This window comes from Apiospora phragmitis (genome assembly GCF_038363925.1).
Source record: "Apiospora phragmitis strain CBS 135458 chromosome Unknown utg000007l:2111988.0-4706623.0:1.0-2598199.0, whole genome shotgun sequence".
Lineage (NCBI taxonomy): Eukaryota > Fungi > Ascomycota > Sordariomycetes > Amphisphaeriales > Apiosporaceae > Apiospora > Apiospora phragmitis.
Genome location: NW_027117406.1, coordinates 670,941 through 687,341, shown reverse-complemented (window position 1 = coordinate 687,341; position 16,401 = coordinate 670,941). Strand labels below are relative to the sequence as shown.

General features: G+C 37.0%; 3 protein-coding genes across 3 annotated transcripts; all 3 read left to right on the top strand.

Annotated features, from left to right (window-relative positions):
- Positions 1-697: 697 nt before the first annotated feature.
- Positions 698-2,329, top strand: PG994_007807 (uncharacterized protein; the record flags this gene model as incomplete). The annotated part of the gene is made up of 2 exons (XM_066859216.1): positions 698-2,057; positions 2,157-2,329. 2 exons carry the CDS (start codon positions 698-700, stop codon positions 2,327-2,329), a joined length of 1,533 nt encoding a protein of 510 aa, XP_066714703.1.
- Positions 2,330-2,616: 287 nt separating this feature from the next.
- PG994_007806 (uncharacterized protein) lies at positions 2,617-3,402 on the top strand (the record flags this gene model as incomplete). Its single annotated transcript, XM_066859215.1, has 1 exon — positions 2,617-3,402. The coding sequence occupies one exon, from the start codon at positions 2,617-2,619 to the stop codon at positions 3,400-3,402; it is 786 nt and encodes a 261-aa protein (XP_066714702.1).
- Positions 3,403-5,348: 1,946 nt separating this feature from the next.
- PG994_007805 (uncharacterized protein) lies at positions 5,349-6,771 on the top strand (the record flags this gene model as incomplete). Its single annotated transcript, XM_066859214.1, has 3 exons — positions 5,349-5,546; positions 5,736-5,995; positions 6,141-6,771. The coding sequence occupies 3 exons, from the start codon at positions 5,349-5,351 to the stop codon at positions 6,769-6,771; spliced, it is 1,089 nt and encodes a 362-aa protein (XP_066714701.1).
- Between the last annotated feature and the right edge of the window lie 9,630 nt (positions 6,772-16,401).

The following is a 16,401-nucleotide window of genomic DNA, read 5'->3' as shown; positions in this document are numbered from 1 at the left end:
GGGGAGGGGGGTTCCGCAATGATGCGTGCTTTTTCCCAGAATTCGGGTTATTCTCACTATACCCCTTTTGACCAAATACCAAGCGAGTGGAGTACGGCAGATCTGGTAAAACGACGCCAACCAGCGGGATGGTGTTGTCTTCAAGCGGCGCATCAAGGCAGCAAGCCATCCAGCTGACATGGGAACCCAAGCTTATGAAAGAGCTCGCTTGGCCTTATCGTAACCTGCTAACGACGCGAACGTAGTACGCATAAGGTTCGGTCTGCCTATAGTCGGGGGAACGCCCCCGGCGAGACTGCATGTCCTGTTTCGTTACTATTGCGTAAGGGGCTTGCTTGCAGAAGGACCGCTCGAGCAGTGGCTTGCATAGCGGGCGGGAGATTGCCATCACCGGCCAAAGACATACAGTTACCTACTGTTATCGATTGATTCGGATAGTCGGCCGAGCATCGCATTTCCTTTTTCCCTTTTCTTTTTTTGGCCCGAGAGTGCTGTGCCGTGTGCTGGGATTTCTGACTTTTAGGTCTGGCCGTTGTTACAATCCCATGTGCTGTGTTCTCCTCGACCCGGTAGATCAGCGAGGCCTGCTGTGTACCTCTTTCTGAGCATAACCACTTCATTTGCGCCTCCCTCGGTTCTTCTATTAGCACAGTTTTGTTTTCTGGGGGCTCCAGCCATTTCCATCCCCGTCGCCAAGATGCACCGATACGCTAAGGCTACCCTGCTTCTCCTTGTCGCCTTGGTGGTTTATACCATCGCCAAGTCGAAGCTCAACAAGCGTCGCAACAATGCGAAAGCCGCCGCGCTGGGCTGCCAGTCGCCCCCTGTGGTCCGCAGCAAGAACCTGCTGGGCAACTCGACCCTGAGAGAGTCGATGAGGGCGACCAAGGAGGACAGGGGCCCTCAGTATGTCGTCGACACTATGGACTCATTCGGGCCCGACTGCCACACGGTCAAGGTGCCCATCCTGGACTACGAGCTGCTTGTCACCCGTGATCCCGAGAACTGCCGGGCCCTCTTCACAAGCCCTGACTTCGACATCAGTGATACCCGGCAGGCCAGCTGGATGCCGCTGCTCGGCAAGGGCATCTTCACTAGCCGCGGCGACATCTGGAAGCATAGCCGAACCCTGTTGCGACCTCAGTTTTCCAGGGAGATGATCAGCGACCCAAACCTGGAGGAAGAACACCTGCAGAATCTGTATCAACGATTGCCAGCCAACTCGTCGACAGGATGGACCGAAACTGTTGATCTTGCTCCGCTCTTGTTCAAACTCACCCTGGACACTTCTACCGACTTCATCTTTGGCCGCTCTACGTACACGCTCAAGAAGGGCGGTGCGATCAAGGACAGTAACGGCAAGGAGATTGACCATCACTTCAACGAAGCAAAAGTCTGGATCGACAAGCGAGGCGCGCTCGCCAAGTTCTATTGGCTCTTGAACAACAAAGAGTTCAAGGATCATTGCGATACCATCCATGAATTCGCCGACTCGATCGTCGCCGAGCGCCTGGCCAACAAATCCGAGAAGCGGATTGGCCGATACAATCTGCTGAGCGAGCTTGCCGTAGACACCCAGGATGCCAGGGAGCTTAGGAATGAGACCCTGCATGTCCTGATCGCCGGGCGCGATACCACGGGGTGCCTCCTAGGTTGGGTCTTTTATTTCCTCGCCCGCCACCCCGAGGTGTACCAAAAGCTTCGCGAGGCCGTGCTGGAGCAGTTTGGAGAGAACCAGGCCGACTTCCGCGCCCTGAACAACTTCAATTACATCCAGTGGGTCATCAACGAGTCGCTGAGGATCGCGACCGTCATCCCCATGAACGAGCGCCGCGCTCAGAGAGATACGGTCCTGCCCACCGGCGGCGGCCCGGACGGGAAGTCCAAGGTCTTTGCGCCGAAAGGCACTCAGGTTCTGATCCCCCTATATGCCATGCAGCACCGCAAGGACATCTGGGGCGAAGATGCCGAGGACTTCCGCCCGGAACGGTGGGCCACTCACCGTCCGGGCTGGGAATGGCTCCCATTTGGAGCCGGTGCGCGGAAGTGCCTAGGCCGTACGTTGAACCCTACTTACCCCTTACCCCTTACCCCTGACCCCTGACCCTTAACCCCCTAAAAAGGACATCAGCTAATCTTCACCCTTGGCTCTACAGAACAATTCGGTCGCCAAGAGGTTAGCTACATTGTGTCTCGTTTCTGCCAGAAGTATGACCGCATCGAGAACATGGAACAGGGCGATGGGCGAATCAGGCTTCACCACGCGATTGAGAACCGCTCGGGCACGGGCGTGCAGATTCGGCTTCATGAGGCCAAACACTCGTCCTAACCCTATTTCCATCCGAACACCCTTCCTCGCTTCCTACTTAGTAAATAGCACGACTAATTAGAACCGTTTTGAGATAATCCTTTGTTTGATACCATGGTGAATGTTTCAATGACCTCTGCTAGTAATAATCTTCATTGTTTCCTTATTCGTGCCAATGAAACTCGATCGTCTTTGTTGTGTCTGCATTCGCAGAGATCTTATTCGTGATGTTTTCGGGTTTAATTGCTATGCTGTCTCAGACAGTCGGTGGTCAAGCAACTGCCAGAGAGCCCCAAACAGAAACCAAAATGACGCCTCCGGCGTTGTCACCGGGCATGTCCGACGCCACATTGTATAGCCCGTCTATTCCAAGCGACGGCGAGCATTGGGAATCACTGCAAGCCCTGTCGGTGGTTCTACAGAAAGGCCTGTCTCTTCACCGAAATGGCCCTGCTCAAGTTCGAATGTCAGAGCAGTCCCTATATAACCTCGTGGCGGCCGGCGAGAACGACTTTCTCGAAATCATAGTGAAGAACGTCCCAGGACCACCGGGCCGGAAATCCACCTCCTCCGAGAGCTCTACTACAAGTAGCCAGGAGGGGCGCCAGACACCTCCAATTGGCATAATCAACGCGGCACCCCGACCGAGAATGCCTCGCCGGTCCAAATTGATAATATGTGGAAACTGCAAGCGAGAGGGACATACGATTCGAGACTGTGTGGGCCCAGTGGACGAAGGGGGCAGGATAGATGGCTGCCCCAAATGTAACCTGGCCAGGTCACACATCTACGATGACTGCCCGCTTCGGGATACTGCAGAGGACTTCGACTACATCTACCGCTTCCGCCAGAGAAAGCCGCCCATAAAGAGTTGGATGAGCTGGGAGTGTTTTCTGGCCTACAAGTCGAGACACGACAGCTGGCCGTGCTACATCCCGTGGTCAGCCGACTTCTCGTGGGACCAACAGAGTCGGGCGTTCCATGCACACCGGCCGCCGGAGTGGCTTCATTATGAATACGATCACATAGGCATGCCCGATGAGGAGGCTGGCCTGCGCGAGATCGACCCGGACTCTGAGTTCTTGGCCTTGTGACCTTGCCAAGTCCGGGTAGCAACGAGACTCATCAAGCCTAGCAAAGGCTTATCATCTATATCAACCAAAGTGGATGGATGCATGGAGACCCGCTGAGACGAGCAGACGAAAACTCGCATGACAACTGGGACACCAGTCGAAGACAGACGACCCCGTGTGCCGATGGTAGCACATCTGACGTCCTGGGCGCATTCTATCTCATCGGGAAGCGTCTGATACTATTTTGGGAATGTTGGTTGGCATGTGGAACATCCTCCGCTGCGCAAGTCCTATCAGTATAACGCATTAGCAAGCGCGATCCGTACATAGTCTGGGGCTGAAAGCTTCCTGAGACAGGAGACGGATCGCCAAGGCCTTGCCGTGTCCCTCCCGACTGCCCTTTGGCTAGCTGCGTGGTAACAGTTGGTTGCAGTCTGGGAACAGGGAGCCCGACACCGCAGGTCAAACAAATCGCATGTGGGTGTGCTCGATGGCCGCATCACAGTGACGACGGCAAGCCCTAGTTGCCTACGACAGCGTCTATGTTTTCAGCTTCTCTGTCGTAGCCACAGAACGGTCGTTTAGGACTAGGGCGAGGGTACGTATTGCTGCGTCAACGCGCGCGGGTGGAGTGGAGGGCATTCAGAACCTAGTTGGGGGCAGTCCGGTGAACCAATCCTACATCCGAAACGGGCTACAATCCCGATTAAAGTCGTGTTGTACAGAGGTTGCGTTGCCGGTAGCGGACGATGGCGGAATGATCGACAGAGCCGGCAATGTGTATGTGTACTTTCTTTTGGCTGTTTATGATAGTCATTATTAGTGATGCAGATCTTCAAAATCTCCACAAGGACTTGGTTAAAAGTAGTGTAAATAGATCTCCAGGGGAAACTAGATCTCCAATTCAAAATAGCTCCAGACTAGCCTCGTAGTTTCTCCTCGCCATCCGAACCAGAATTCGGGAAAACAAGAAAGAAGAACAACAAGCAGGAACCGCACTTGCCGTAAACACAACTTGCTGGGGCCGGTACTTGCAAGTATTGACACAACACCGACAGCCCTCAAGGTATTGTCGAGTCCGTCTTGATTAGCGCTAAGGCCATGGCTGACCACCACCGTAACAGGTGGTTCTCGGTGGAATTAAAGCTTCCTTACGATCGGTATCACGATCTCACCCACATTGTCCCATATGGCTTCTTATTCTGTCATTGGCGTAAGATAGGCTTTTCGAGGCTTGACAGCTGTAGACTAACCCGGCACTTCGGACCAACAACTTTCTTCATAGCCCGCACCGGGAACAACCGTCTCCGAGATGAGTGACTAGGCAAAGAAGTGACTTCGTCTTTTCTTCTACTGACACGGTTCCATCCCTTGCCAAGGACCCATAGATTGTGGGAATCTTCATGTGCTCACGGGGAGTACTCTGTGGCTCAGACTCCGCATCCAGCAATCAATCACCCAGCTGGTACATGGCACATTCTCTTGGGCAGAGTGATCTTTGGCCTAAGTACAATGATCGGCAGTACTCCTCGAAGAGCACCTCAGGGAGATCATGCACCTAGAAAGTATACTACGTCTTTGACGATGACCTGTGCCATCCGCTCGGGTCAGAGTCCCTACGCAAACACTATCCTCCACAATATCGGCACCAAGGCTGCATGCCATGTCGTCAGTAACGATGCTGTGATGGCGGAGAAGCTGCCACACACCTCATCTATCAGCGCGTAGACGATCTGTGATCATCGCATTGCCATGTCTTATAAAATACGGGTTGTCTCGCAAGCTGCAATTGTACTCCTTAGATCCCCAATTTGGATTGGTAATAGAAGCAAAGAAAAGCCTTCGTCTCATCTACTTTATTATCAGCAATTAGACATATTTTCAGCCCATATCGATTTCCCGCGCTCTTTTGGGAAGTCCAGTCCATCTTCTACAACATAAATTTCGAGTCCCTCAGTATAGTAACCATGCACTTCGTGACCTCCTCCGTGGTGATGGCCGGCCTGGCCGTAGCAAATGCGGCCCAACCAGCTCCCCGAATCACACCAGCACCAGTTCTCGTGGACCGCCAGGACTGGCAAAGTGCGAGAGACTCCGCGCTCGCGGCTGCCTCCTCTGCTGCAGCTGCGGCCAGCTCTATTGCTGCCCAGCATGGCAAGCGAGACGTACGTTTTAACTTCACCCCCTTTCCCCCTTCATGTTTTTACATCCAATTAAACCGAAGTCTTAAATTGATTCACTTGACATAACACCCCTTCTCCTAGAAGTTCGCACTTCTCGTTATGATACCCAGAAATTAGACCAGGCCTTGAGCCCGTGCCGCGCAACAGATAGCTAATCAAATTGTCTTGAAGTGGCACGACGACGAAGCCGCTGCATTGGCCGCCGCCTCTGCCGCTCAGGCCGAGGCTTCCGCCGTCGCCCAAAAATGGAGCGGAGGTAAGCGCGAGGTTGCCGAGCGCAGCTGGGAGGACGCCCGAGATGCGGCCCTCTCGGCGGCGAGCGCTGCCCAGGCCGAAGCCTCCAAGATCGCTGCGCAATACGGGAAGCGCGATTGGCAGCAGGATGTAGCATCCGCTCTGGCTGTGGCCTCTGCCGCCGCCAACGGCCAAGGGTGAGTTTGCACTCCAAACTGCAATCAAAGCATCCCCGCCTCCCTGAGAAATCCATTACCCAGGGGTCTCAACCGTGTTACCTAACTCCCACGATGGCTCAATTACGAGGTGAAATACCGTAATACTGATGAAACAAAAACACAGATGGCAGAATCAAGAGGCGGCTGCGCTCGCAGAAGCCAGCGTGGCGGTAGCCCACGCCAACCAGGTCGCCGCAGAGAACTCGCAGCAGAAGAAGCGCGACAGCTGGCAGGACGCCAAGGCGGCGGCCCTGGCGGCGGCGTCCCAGGCCCAGGCCTTGGCGTCGAGCATCGCGGCGCAGTACGGCAAGCGTGATGACTGGCAGTCGATCGTCGACTCAGCGACCAAGCACGCCAGCGAGGTGGTCAGCAGCGCCGAGGGCGTCGCGGCCACGGCGGGGGACTCGGCCGTCAGCCACGGGCAGTCGGTCGCGGCCAGCGCCGAAAGCGTGGCGGCGACGGCGGCTGACTCGGCGACCAAGCACGCGAGCGAGGCCGTCAAGAGCGCGCAGAGCGTCGCGTCCAGCTACGAGCAGGTTGCGGCGACGGCGACGGGCGACGCTAAGGCCAAGGCCTCGGATGCTGCCGCCAGTGCGCAGTCGGTCGCCTCGTCCGCCCAGTCGTCGTACGACCACGCCGCTACGGCTTCGTCGTCTCCTGACCACAACGCCGCTGCTGGCACGCTCGGGATGACTGGCGCCGTGACGGGAGGGGTGGCTGTGGCGGCTGCTCTGTTCGGTGTCCTCCTGCTGTAATGGGCTTTTGATTCCTTGGGACATGATTCACGGATTATTTGGCTATGTAGATCCTCTCTCTAGTACTTGGTTATAATCTTCCCTTGCCCGTCGATCTGAATAATAAAATGGTTAGCTATAATCGCATTTCAATCTGTGGTCTTATTAGCCATTAGTTCATGCAACAGCATATAGATCCTATGGTATTGATTGTTTCCAAGATAACTGATTGCTGAAGCTTGATGTATCTGTGGTCCCCAACATATCGATATGCTCATAGCCAAGTGAATGATCATACCCCTTGCCGCCGTCAGAGGTTCCACCCAGAGACCACTGAAAGGGGGGCCTAAAGAACAGCCACCAAACATTTGGGATATAATTGCCCAAAATGTATGATTCTTTCACATACTACCATATCCTGCTGAATACCAGGGATCCCGTCCGCTCTCCCATATATAAGCAGCAGAGAGGTCTCTTACTATTGGGAGAACGGAACTTGGACGGTGCTAAGGGGCTGCACCCTCTACCCCGCACCGTTTTCCCTTTCAGGCCTCGTGAGACGACTGTTCCTTTATACCTTTTTACATATTATAGAAATACCTTCGGGTTTTTATTAAACTAACCGCTTAATAATAATACTTTAAATTTAATAGCTTCGCTTATTTAATTTTTTTTATATTAAATTAATAATCGTTCTTTTATTCTAAGGTATATTTAAGATTTAATATAAATCTTTTTTTTAATGTTATAATAGGGCTAGTATAATAGAGTTAAGGTCTTGTTAAACCGTGTACTCTTAAGGTATTATTAAAGCTTTAGCTAAGGTTAGAAAAAGAGGGACATGATTTTATTTATAATATTTAAAAGAGATAACGTAATCCACGGTTTAATTAAACACACGGTTAAACTAAACACTTAAAATCGTATAAAAACATCGTTAATATATAACCGTGTACTTTAATTAGTTTTTTATTAAATTAAACTAGGTTTTTAATTTTATATTTATTATAAAGTACCTTATAAAGTAAATTTTTTAAAATTATTATAATTATTTTATTAAAAGATTTATTCTTTATTTATTAAATTACAGGGACTATTTTAACGTATTCTAATTTATAAGCTTAAATATATTATTTTAAAAAATAAAAATTAAGTAATATTATATTATAACGTAATCTATAGTTTAATTAAACATACGATTAAATTAAATATTTAAGATCGTATAAAAACACCGTCCGTGCGTAACCGTGCATTTTTATAAATCTTTATTTAAATTAAACCGGGTTTTAACATTATATTTATTATAAAATATATAGTAATATAAAATTTTAGTTATTTTTATAACTATTTTATTAAAATATATATTTAAAATATATAAAATTATAAGGATTATTTTAAAGTATTTTAATTTATAAGCTTTAGTATATTATTTTTTTTAAAAAAATTTACTATTTTATTATATGTTTTATAAGAAATATAATTTTTAAAACCCGGTTTAATTTAAATAAAGATTTATTAAAATGCACGGTTACGCACGAATAGTTTTTTTATATAATCTTAAGTGTTTAATTTAATCGTGTGTTTAATTAAACTATAGATTACGTTATAATATAATATTATTTAATTTTTTTTTAAATTAATATATTAAAGCTTATAAATTAAAATACGCTAAAATAATCCTTGTAATTTAATAAATAAAGAATAAATATATTAATAAAATATTTATAAAATATTTAAAAATACTATATTATTATATACCTTATAAAGGATATAACTTTTAAACCTTAATTTAATTTAAATAAAGATTAATTAAAGTGTATAATTACGCACGGACGGTTTCTTTATACGATTTTATATATTTAATTCGCTTATGTATTTAATTTACTTATAAACTAACGTATCCCACTAGTGAATGTCTCACACTAGCGAATGTCCCACTTTTATAAATTTCTTTATAACCTTAACCTTTTTCTATATTCTTTTACGTCTAAAAATGCTACCACTTTAAAAAGAGAGTAATATAATTCTAGCGCTTTAAACGCTCTAGGAAGACTTAACTTTAAGCGTACGAAAGGCTGCATTAATCTATCACGTCTTATCGAAAACCTTACAATATAACGTATCTCATAAGCGAATGTCCTACACAAGCGAATGTCCCACTTTCATAAATTTCTTTATAGCCTTAACCTTTTTTTATATTCTTTTACGTCCGAAAATGCCACAACTTTAAAAAGAAAGTAATATAATTCTAACGTTTTAAGCGCTCTAGAAAGACTTAACTTTAAACGTACGAAAGGCTGTATTAATCTATTATATCTTATCGAAAACTTTACAGCGTAAACGAAATAATTAACCTATACGACGCGAAATATTTATAAATTCTTAAAAGCTTTTAAATTCCGAAGAAAATGCGATTATTTAATATATTATTAATTTAAATACGCGATAGTTTCTTTTTTAACTAAGTAATATAAAAGATATAGCGAATCGACTATTTAGTTTATATAATACGGGACGCGTTAGCGTTAACTAAGCTTTTAATTTTATACGATAATAATTAAACCTTTAAACGCGTTTTAACCGAAAAATTGATTATTAAAAAGTCCTCTATAAAGATCCTAACGCGTATCGCGCATAATTTACCCTTATATAAAATATAATTTATAAATACAGGATTTAAAAAGAAGATATCTATAATTTTAATAAAACCGGCTTTTTTATAAATTAAATTTCGTTCGAAATAATCGTAACCACCTCTAATTAATACGGAAAGCTTAAAGTAATATAATAAAGGAACCGGGAATAAATTACAATTATTTAAGGCGTCGAATTACACGGTTACGCCATCCCTCCGTATATTATTTTTACCGGGAAAACATACCTCTTTTCTTAATACGAAAACAGCCTATTATCGAAGGACTAAGTAATCGTAATTATTAAAAATAACTAAACTATAAATAAAAGAGGCGAAAACTAAATTTAATACTTTAATTAATATATTAAGTCTCGTATAAAGAGTTATTATCGCCTCCTAGTCTTAAACGGCCACGAAAGCTACTACTCGATAACTTTCGAGCTTTATTATAAAAAGAACTCGATTATTATACTTTATATACCTTCTTATTTATTATATAAGCTTTAACCTTTTAATATCGGCTATTTTTATATATTAAAAAAGGCGTATAAAAAAGAAATTAAATATTTTATACGGGTATATATTACTTATATTTTAAAGCAGGACTTCCTACTAACGTTTTTAAAAACGTTCCAGGCGATTTTCACCGTTTCGAATATATAAAGAGGCTTTTAAAAAATAGGACTCGTCTCGTACAATCCGGAATATATTATTTTATAGTTAAATATAAAGCCACGTATTTTAACACCTCTAGGGACGTTTTTCGGCCTATTTATTTTTTAAAAATTAAAAACTTTAAATAATTTAATTAAAGCTTAATCTTAAACCGAATATATTCGAAACCGTATTATACGGTATTAAAATAACTTTTTAACGTCTATTTTAATTAGCTTTAATTAAATTATAAAAGCTATAACATATATTATATACCGAGTTACTCTTTTAAAAAATAAAAACGCGACACTTCGAAAAATAAATAAAATATTTAGCCGGCGCCGCCGTATAAAAAAGAAAACGGCTATAAAATAAAGAATTATTTTATATATAAACTAAAAAAAACCTATAGTTTTAAAAAAATATTAATAAATAATTATAAAACGAATCGCGTCGAAAGAATAATTATACGAGAACGTTTAAAATACGCTTATAACGCTATAAAATCTACGGAAAGCTCGAATATAATACGCATACTTATTAAAATAATATAAAAATATCTAGAAATAAAAATTCCGATTAATTTTAATATATTAAATACGTTATAATAAAATTAACTTATATTTTATTAAAAAGGGTATAAAAGAATGAGATATTCGCTTATATAAGACATTCGCTTATAAAATACGTTAAACGAAATGGCTAACCTGTACGACGCGAAATACCTGCAAATTCTCGAAATCTTACGAATTCCGAAGAGCAATTAATCGTGCGATATATAATCGATCTAGATTCGCGGTCGTTTCCGCCTCAGATAAGTGGTGTAGAAGATATGGCGAATCGATTGCTTAGTCTACGCGACGCGGGACGCGTCGGCGTCAACTAGGCCTCTCGCTTCGTACGACGATAACTAGACCTCCGGACGCGTTTTAATTTAAGAATCGATTATTAAAGAGTTCTTTATAAAGATCCCGACGCGTATCACGCGTAGTTTACTCTTATACGAAATATAATTAATAAGTATAAATTTTAAAAAGAGGATATTTATAATTTTAATAAGACTAGCTTTTTTATAAATTAAATATTATTTAAAATAATTATAACTACTTTTAATTAATACGAAAAGCTTAAGGTAATATAATAAAAGAACTAAGAATAAGTTATAATTATCTAAGGCGTCGGATCGTCTAGTTATACTATCCCTTTATATATTATTTTTATTAAAAAAACCTACCTCTTTTTTTAATATAAAAATAGTTTATTATTAAAAAACTAAGTAATTATAATTATTAAAAATAATTAAATTACGAATAAAAAAACGAAAATTAAATTTAATATTTTAATTAATATATTAAATTTTATAAAAAAAATATATATTATTTATTAATTTTAAACGGTTATAAAAGTTATTACTTAATAATTTTTAAACTTTATTATAAAAAAAACTCGATTATTATACTTTATATATTTATTTATTTATTATATAAATTTTAACCTTTTAATATTAATTATTTTCGTATATTAAAAAAATTATATAAAAAAGAAATCGAGGGTTTTATATAAACATATATTATTTATATTTTAAAAAAAAACTTTTTACCGGCGTTTTTAAAAACGTTTTAAGCGATTTTTATTATTTTAAATATATATAAAAGTTTTTAAAAAATAAGACTCGTTTTATATAATCTAGAATATATTATTTTATAATTAAATATAAAGCTACATATTTTAATATTTTTAAGGACGTTTTTTAACTTATTTATTTTTTAAAAATTAAAAACTTTAAATAATTTAATTAAAGCTTAATTTTAAACCGAATACGTTTAAAACCATATTTTATAATATTAAAATAACTTTCTAACGTTCATTTTAATTAAGTTTAATTAAATTATAAAAGGTATAACATAGGTTATATACCGGCTCGCTCTTTTAAAAATTAAGGTAAGCGTATTATAAGAGGTAAATAAAATATTTAACCGACGCCGCCGTACGAAAAAAAAAACGGCTATAAAATAGAGAATTACTTTATATATAAGCTAAAGAAGACTTATAGTTTTAAAGGGACGTTAATAAATAATTATAAGATAAATCGCGCCGGAATAATAATTATACGAGAAGGCTTAAGACGCGCCCGCGACGCTGTAGAATTTACGGGGAGCCCGGGTATAATACGCGTACCTATTAAAATAATATAGAAGTATATAGAGATAAGGATTCCGATTAATTTTAATATATTAAATACGTTATAATAGAATTAATTTATACTTTATTAAAAAAGGTGTAAAAGAATAAGATATTCGCTAGTGTAAGATATTTATTAATAAGATACGTTACGTTAAGTTATTTAATAAAATAATTATAAAAAGTTTAAAATTTTAACTTTATAACGTACTTTATAATAAATATAAAATTTAAAGTCTAGTTTCATTTAATTAAAGATTAATTAAAGTGCACGGTTATATACGGACGACTTTTTTATACGATTTTAAATAATAAATTCGCTTATAAAATACGTTATATTAATTATAATAATATTATTATCTTTATAATATACTTTAAATTTAGCTAAAATATAGCTCTCGTGGCCGTTAAGGATTAAAAGGCGATAACGACCTTTTATTTACGATTTAATAAATTTATTAAAGTGTTTAATCTAGTTTAAGCTTATTTTATTATCGGTTTAATTATTTAAAGTCGGTTTAATTACTTAATCGCTCGGTAGGTCGTATTTAATAACTTAGTTTATAAGGTAATATTAGCTTTAAACGATTAAAAACGATAAAATATATTAACTTTAAGAATTAATATATTTAATAACCGTTAACTATTCTCGATTATTAAGCTAAATTAACTTTATTCTCTTATATTAATCGATATATATTATAACGAGTATTAACTCGATTATATTTATTATAAAGCCGGTTTTATTTAAATTCTATATATTTTTATTAAAGATATTATATTTAGCCTTAATATTTTTAACTAACTTAAATTAACCGGAAATAATATTTAAATCTTTATAAAAGGCCCTCTAGTAATCGTATTAATAATTTATTCAGGTTTTAAGGTTTAAGTTATAGTCGATAAAGCGCCTAGCCTAGTACTTATCGATAAATTCGCCGCCGTGTAACGTAGAAATAAAATTAGTTATATTTTCTATATTAGCTATATTTAAAGGTATTCCTAAAGTATTTAAACTAATTATATAATTATAAAATACCTTTTTTTTTAAAAATTAAGTTATAAGTATTAATATTCGCGTTAAGGTAAAGTACCGTATAATTAATTATATAAAGTAAATCTTAAAACGTTATATATTTTAACCGCGTTTCTTTAATTATTAAAAATCCGATTGATATATATTACTTAAATCGTTAAAACGATACGATCTTTTTAAAAAGTATTAAGTATTATAATTATAGAGTTATTACGCGTTAAAGTTTAATAGTATTAAAAATTAATAAAAGTAACGTACCTCACGGTTTAATTAATTATACGGTTTAACTAATCATTAGAAATCTATATAAAAAACGTTTATATATAACCGTATACTTTTATTAATTTATATTAAAAATAAACTAAATTTTAATATTATATAATATTTAAGAGTTTAATTTTAAAACTAAATTTTATAATTTTATATATATTTATTTAAGCTTATTACTTAAAAGTACGCTAAAATAATCCTTATAATTTTATTATTCTTTAATTATTTACGTAATAAAATACTTTTTAAATTTATATAACTACCTTTATTATCCTTATATTTAAATAAATATATCTTTAAAATTTAATAAAGTATAAATTATAATCGAGTAAAGTGCACGGTTATAATATAGATTTTTAGTAATTAATTAAACCGTGTGGTTAGTTAAACCGTGAGGTACGTTAAACGAAATAATAATATAAATAAACTAATAATAAACCACGTTAATATATATTATAAGCGAGCTACGTATATAAGCGAACTACGCACTTTTTATTATTAAGTATTATAAATTATAAATTAAATTAATTATAACGCTTAAAATTAATTAAAATTAATTAGAATCGTTTTCGTTAAACACTTTTATATCGTTCTAATAAGTACGTGTATTATACCCGGGCTCTCCATAGATTCTATAACGTCGCCGGCGTGTCTTAAGCCTCTTTATATAACTATTACTCCGGCGCGATTTATCTTATAACTATTTATTAACGTTTTTTTAAAATTATAAGTCTTTTTTAGCTTATATACGAAGTGATCCTTTATCTTATAGCCGTTTTTTTTTCGTACGGCGGCGTCGGTTAAGTATTTTATTTACTTTTTAAAGTGTCGCGTTCTTACTTTTTAAAAAAGTAACTCAGTATATAACTTATATTATAACCTTTATTATTTAATTAAAACTATTTAAAATAAATATTAAAAAATTATTTTAATATTATATAATACGGTTTTAAATATATTTAGTTTAAAATTAAACCTTAATTAAATTATTTAAAGTTTTTAATTTTTAAAGAATAAATAGGTTAAAAAATATCCCTAAAAGTATTAAAATATATAATTTTATATCTAACTATAAAATAATATATTCCGGATTATATAAAACGAGTCTTATTTTTTAAAAACTTTTTTATATATTTAAAACGGTAAAAGTCGCTTAAAACGCTTTTAAAAACGCCGGTAAGAAGTTTTTTTTTAAAATATAAATAATATACGCTTATATAAAACTTTCGATTTTTTTATTATATAATTTTTTTAATATATAAAAATAATTAATATTAAAAGGTTAAAGTTTATATAATAAATAAAAAAGTATATAAAATATAATAATCGAGTTTTTTTTATAATAAAGCTTAAAAATTATTAAATAATAGCTTTTATAGCCGTTAAAGATTAATAAGTAATAAATACTTTTTATACGAAACTTTATATATTTATCGAAATATTAAATCTAGTCCTCGCTTTTTTCGTTTATAGTTTAGCCGCTTTTAATAACTATAATTACCTAGTTTTTCGATAATAGGCTGTTTTCGTACCAGGAAGAGAGGTACGTTTTCCCGGTAAAAATAATATACGGAGGGATGGCATAGCTAGACGATGCGACGCCCTAAATAATTATAACCTATTCTAAGTTCCTTTACTATATTATTTTAGGCCTTCCGCGTCGATCGAAGGTAGTTACGATTATTTCGGACGAGATTTAGCTTATAAGAAACCTGGTCTCGTTAAAGTTATATATATCCTCTTTTTATATTTTATATTTATTAATTATATTTCGTACGAAAATAAATTACGCGCGATATACGTTAAGATTTTTATAGAGGACTTTTTAATAATCGATTCTTTAGTTAAAACGCGTCTAGAGGTTTAATTATTATTATACGAAATTAAAGGCTTAATTAACGCCGACGCGTCTCGCGTCGCGTAATTAAGTAATTAATTCGCTATATTTTTTATATTATTTAGCCGAGGAGGAAACGATCGCGTATTTAAATTAATAATATATCGAATAATTAATTCTTCTTTAAAATTAGAAAGCTTTCGAAAGTTTATAGAGATTTCGGATCGTGGTCGAATTCCGCGTCGTCGGCTGCGTAACGTCGACTTTAAGACATAATATATCGCTGCAGCGTTTCGTACACTTAATTTCGGGTTATTTTAAAGCGTTTAAAGCGCTAAACTAAACCTTTTTTCTTTGTTTTTTAATTCTATGCTTATTAAAAGAGAAAAGTTAATATAAAGTTAATTATAAGAAAGTTAATTAAAAGTGCGCAGCTCACTTAAATACGCAGCTCGCTTATAAAGTGCGTTATATATTTTTAATATATTACTTTTTTATAAATAAAATTAAACTTAAATAAAGTATTATATTTCCTTTTATATTAAAAGATTATTATTTTAATAACTTTCTTTAAAAATATTAAAAACCGTACGCGCTTTATAGTAGGTCTTTAAGTAAAACGGTTTCTTAACTAGTCTCTATATTAATCTTATCGCTAATAATTCTCTCTTTCTCTAAAATAACTAGGCTATGTCACCTATATAAAGACATAAGGAGCGTATCAACGCCGTGAACATCCCTAACGGCGTCGAGGATGCGGACTTCACTAAGCTCGAACCTATAAATCCTGCTAGATCTATAGCGTTGAACTCCTTCGTCGCATCCTCTTTAATTCACATGTTAATAAAAACGCTTATCTTTAATAATTTTTTTTATTTTATAAATTATTTTAATAACCTAGTAATATTAAAATAGATTTAATAAAATTCCTCGATTTTATTTAAATTTTAAAAGTTTAAAGTATAATATTATATATTATTAAAGTTTTAGTTTTTTTTAATTAACTTTATATTATAGCTTAAGGTTATATCTTTTACT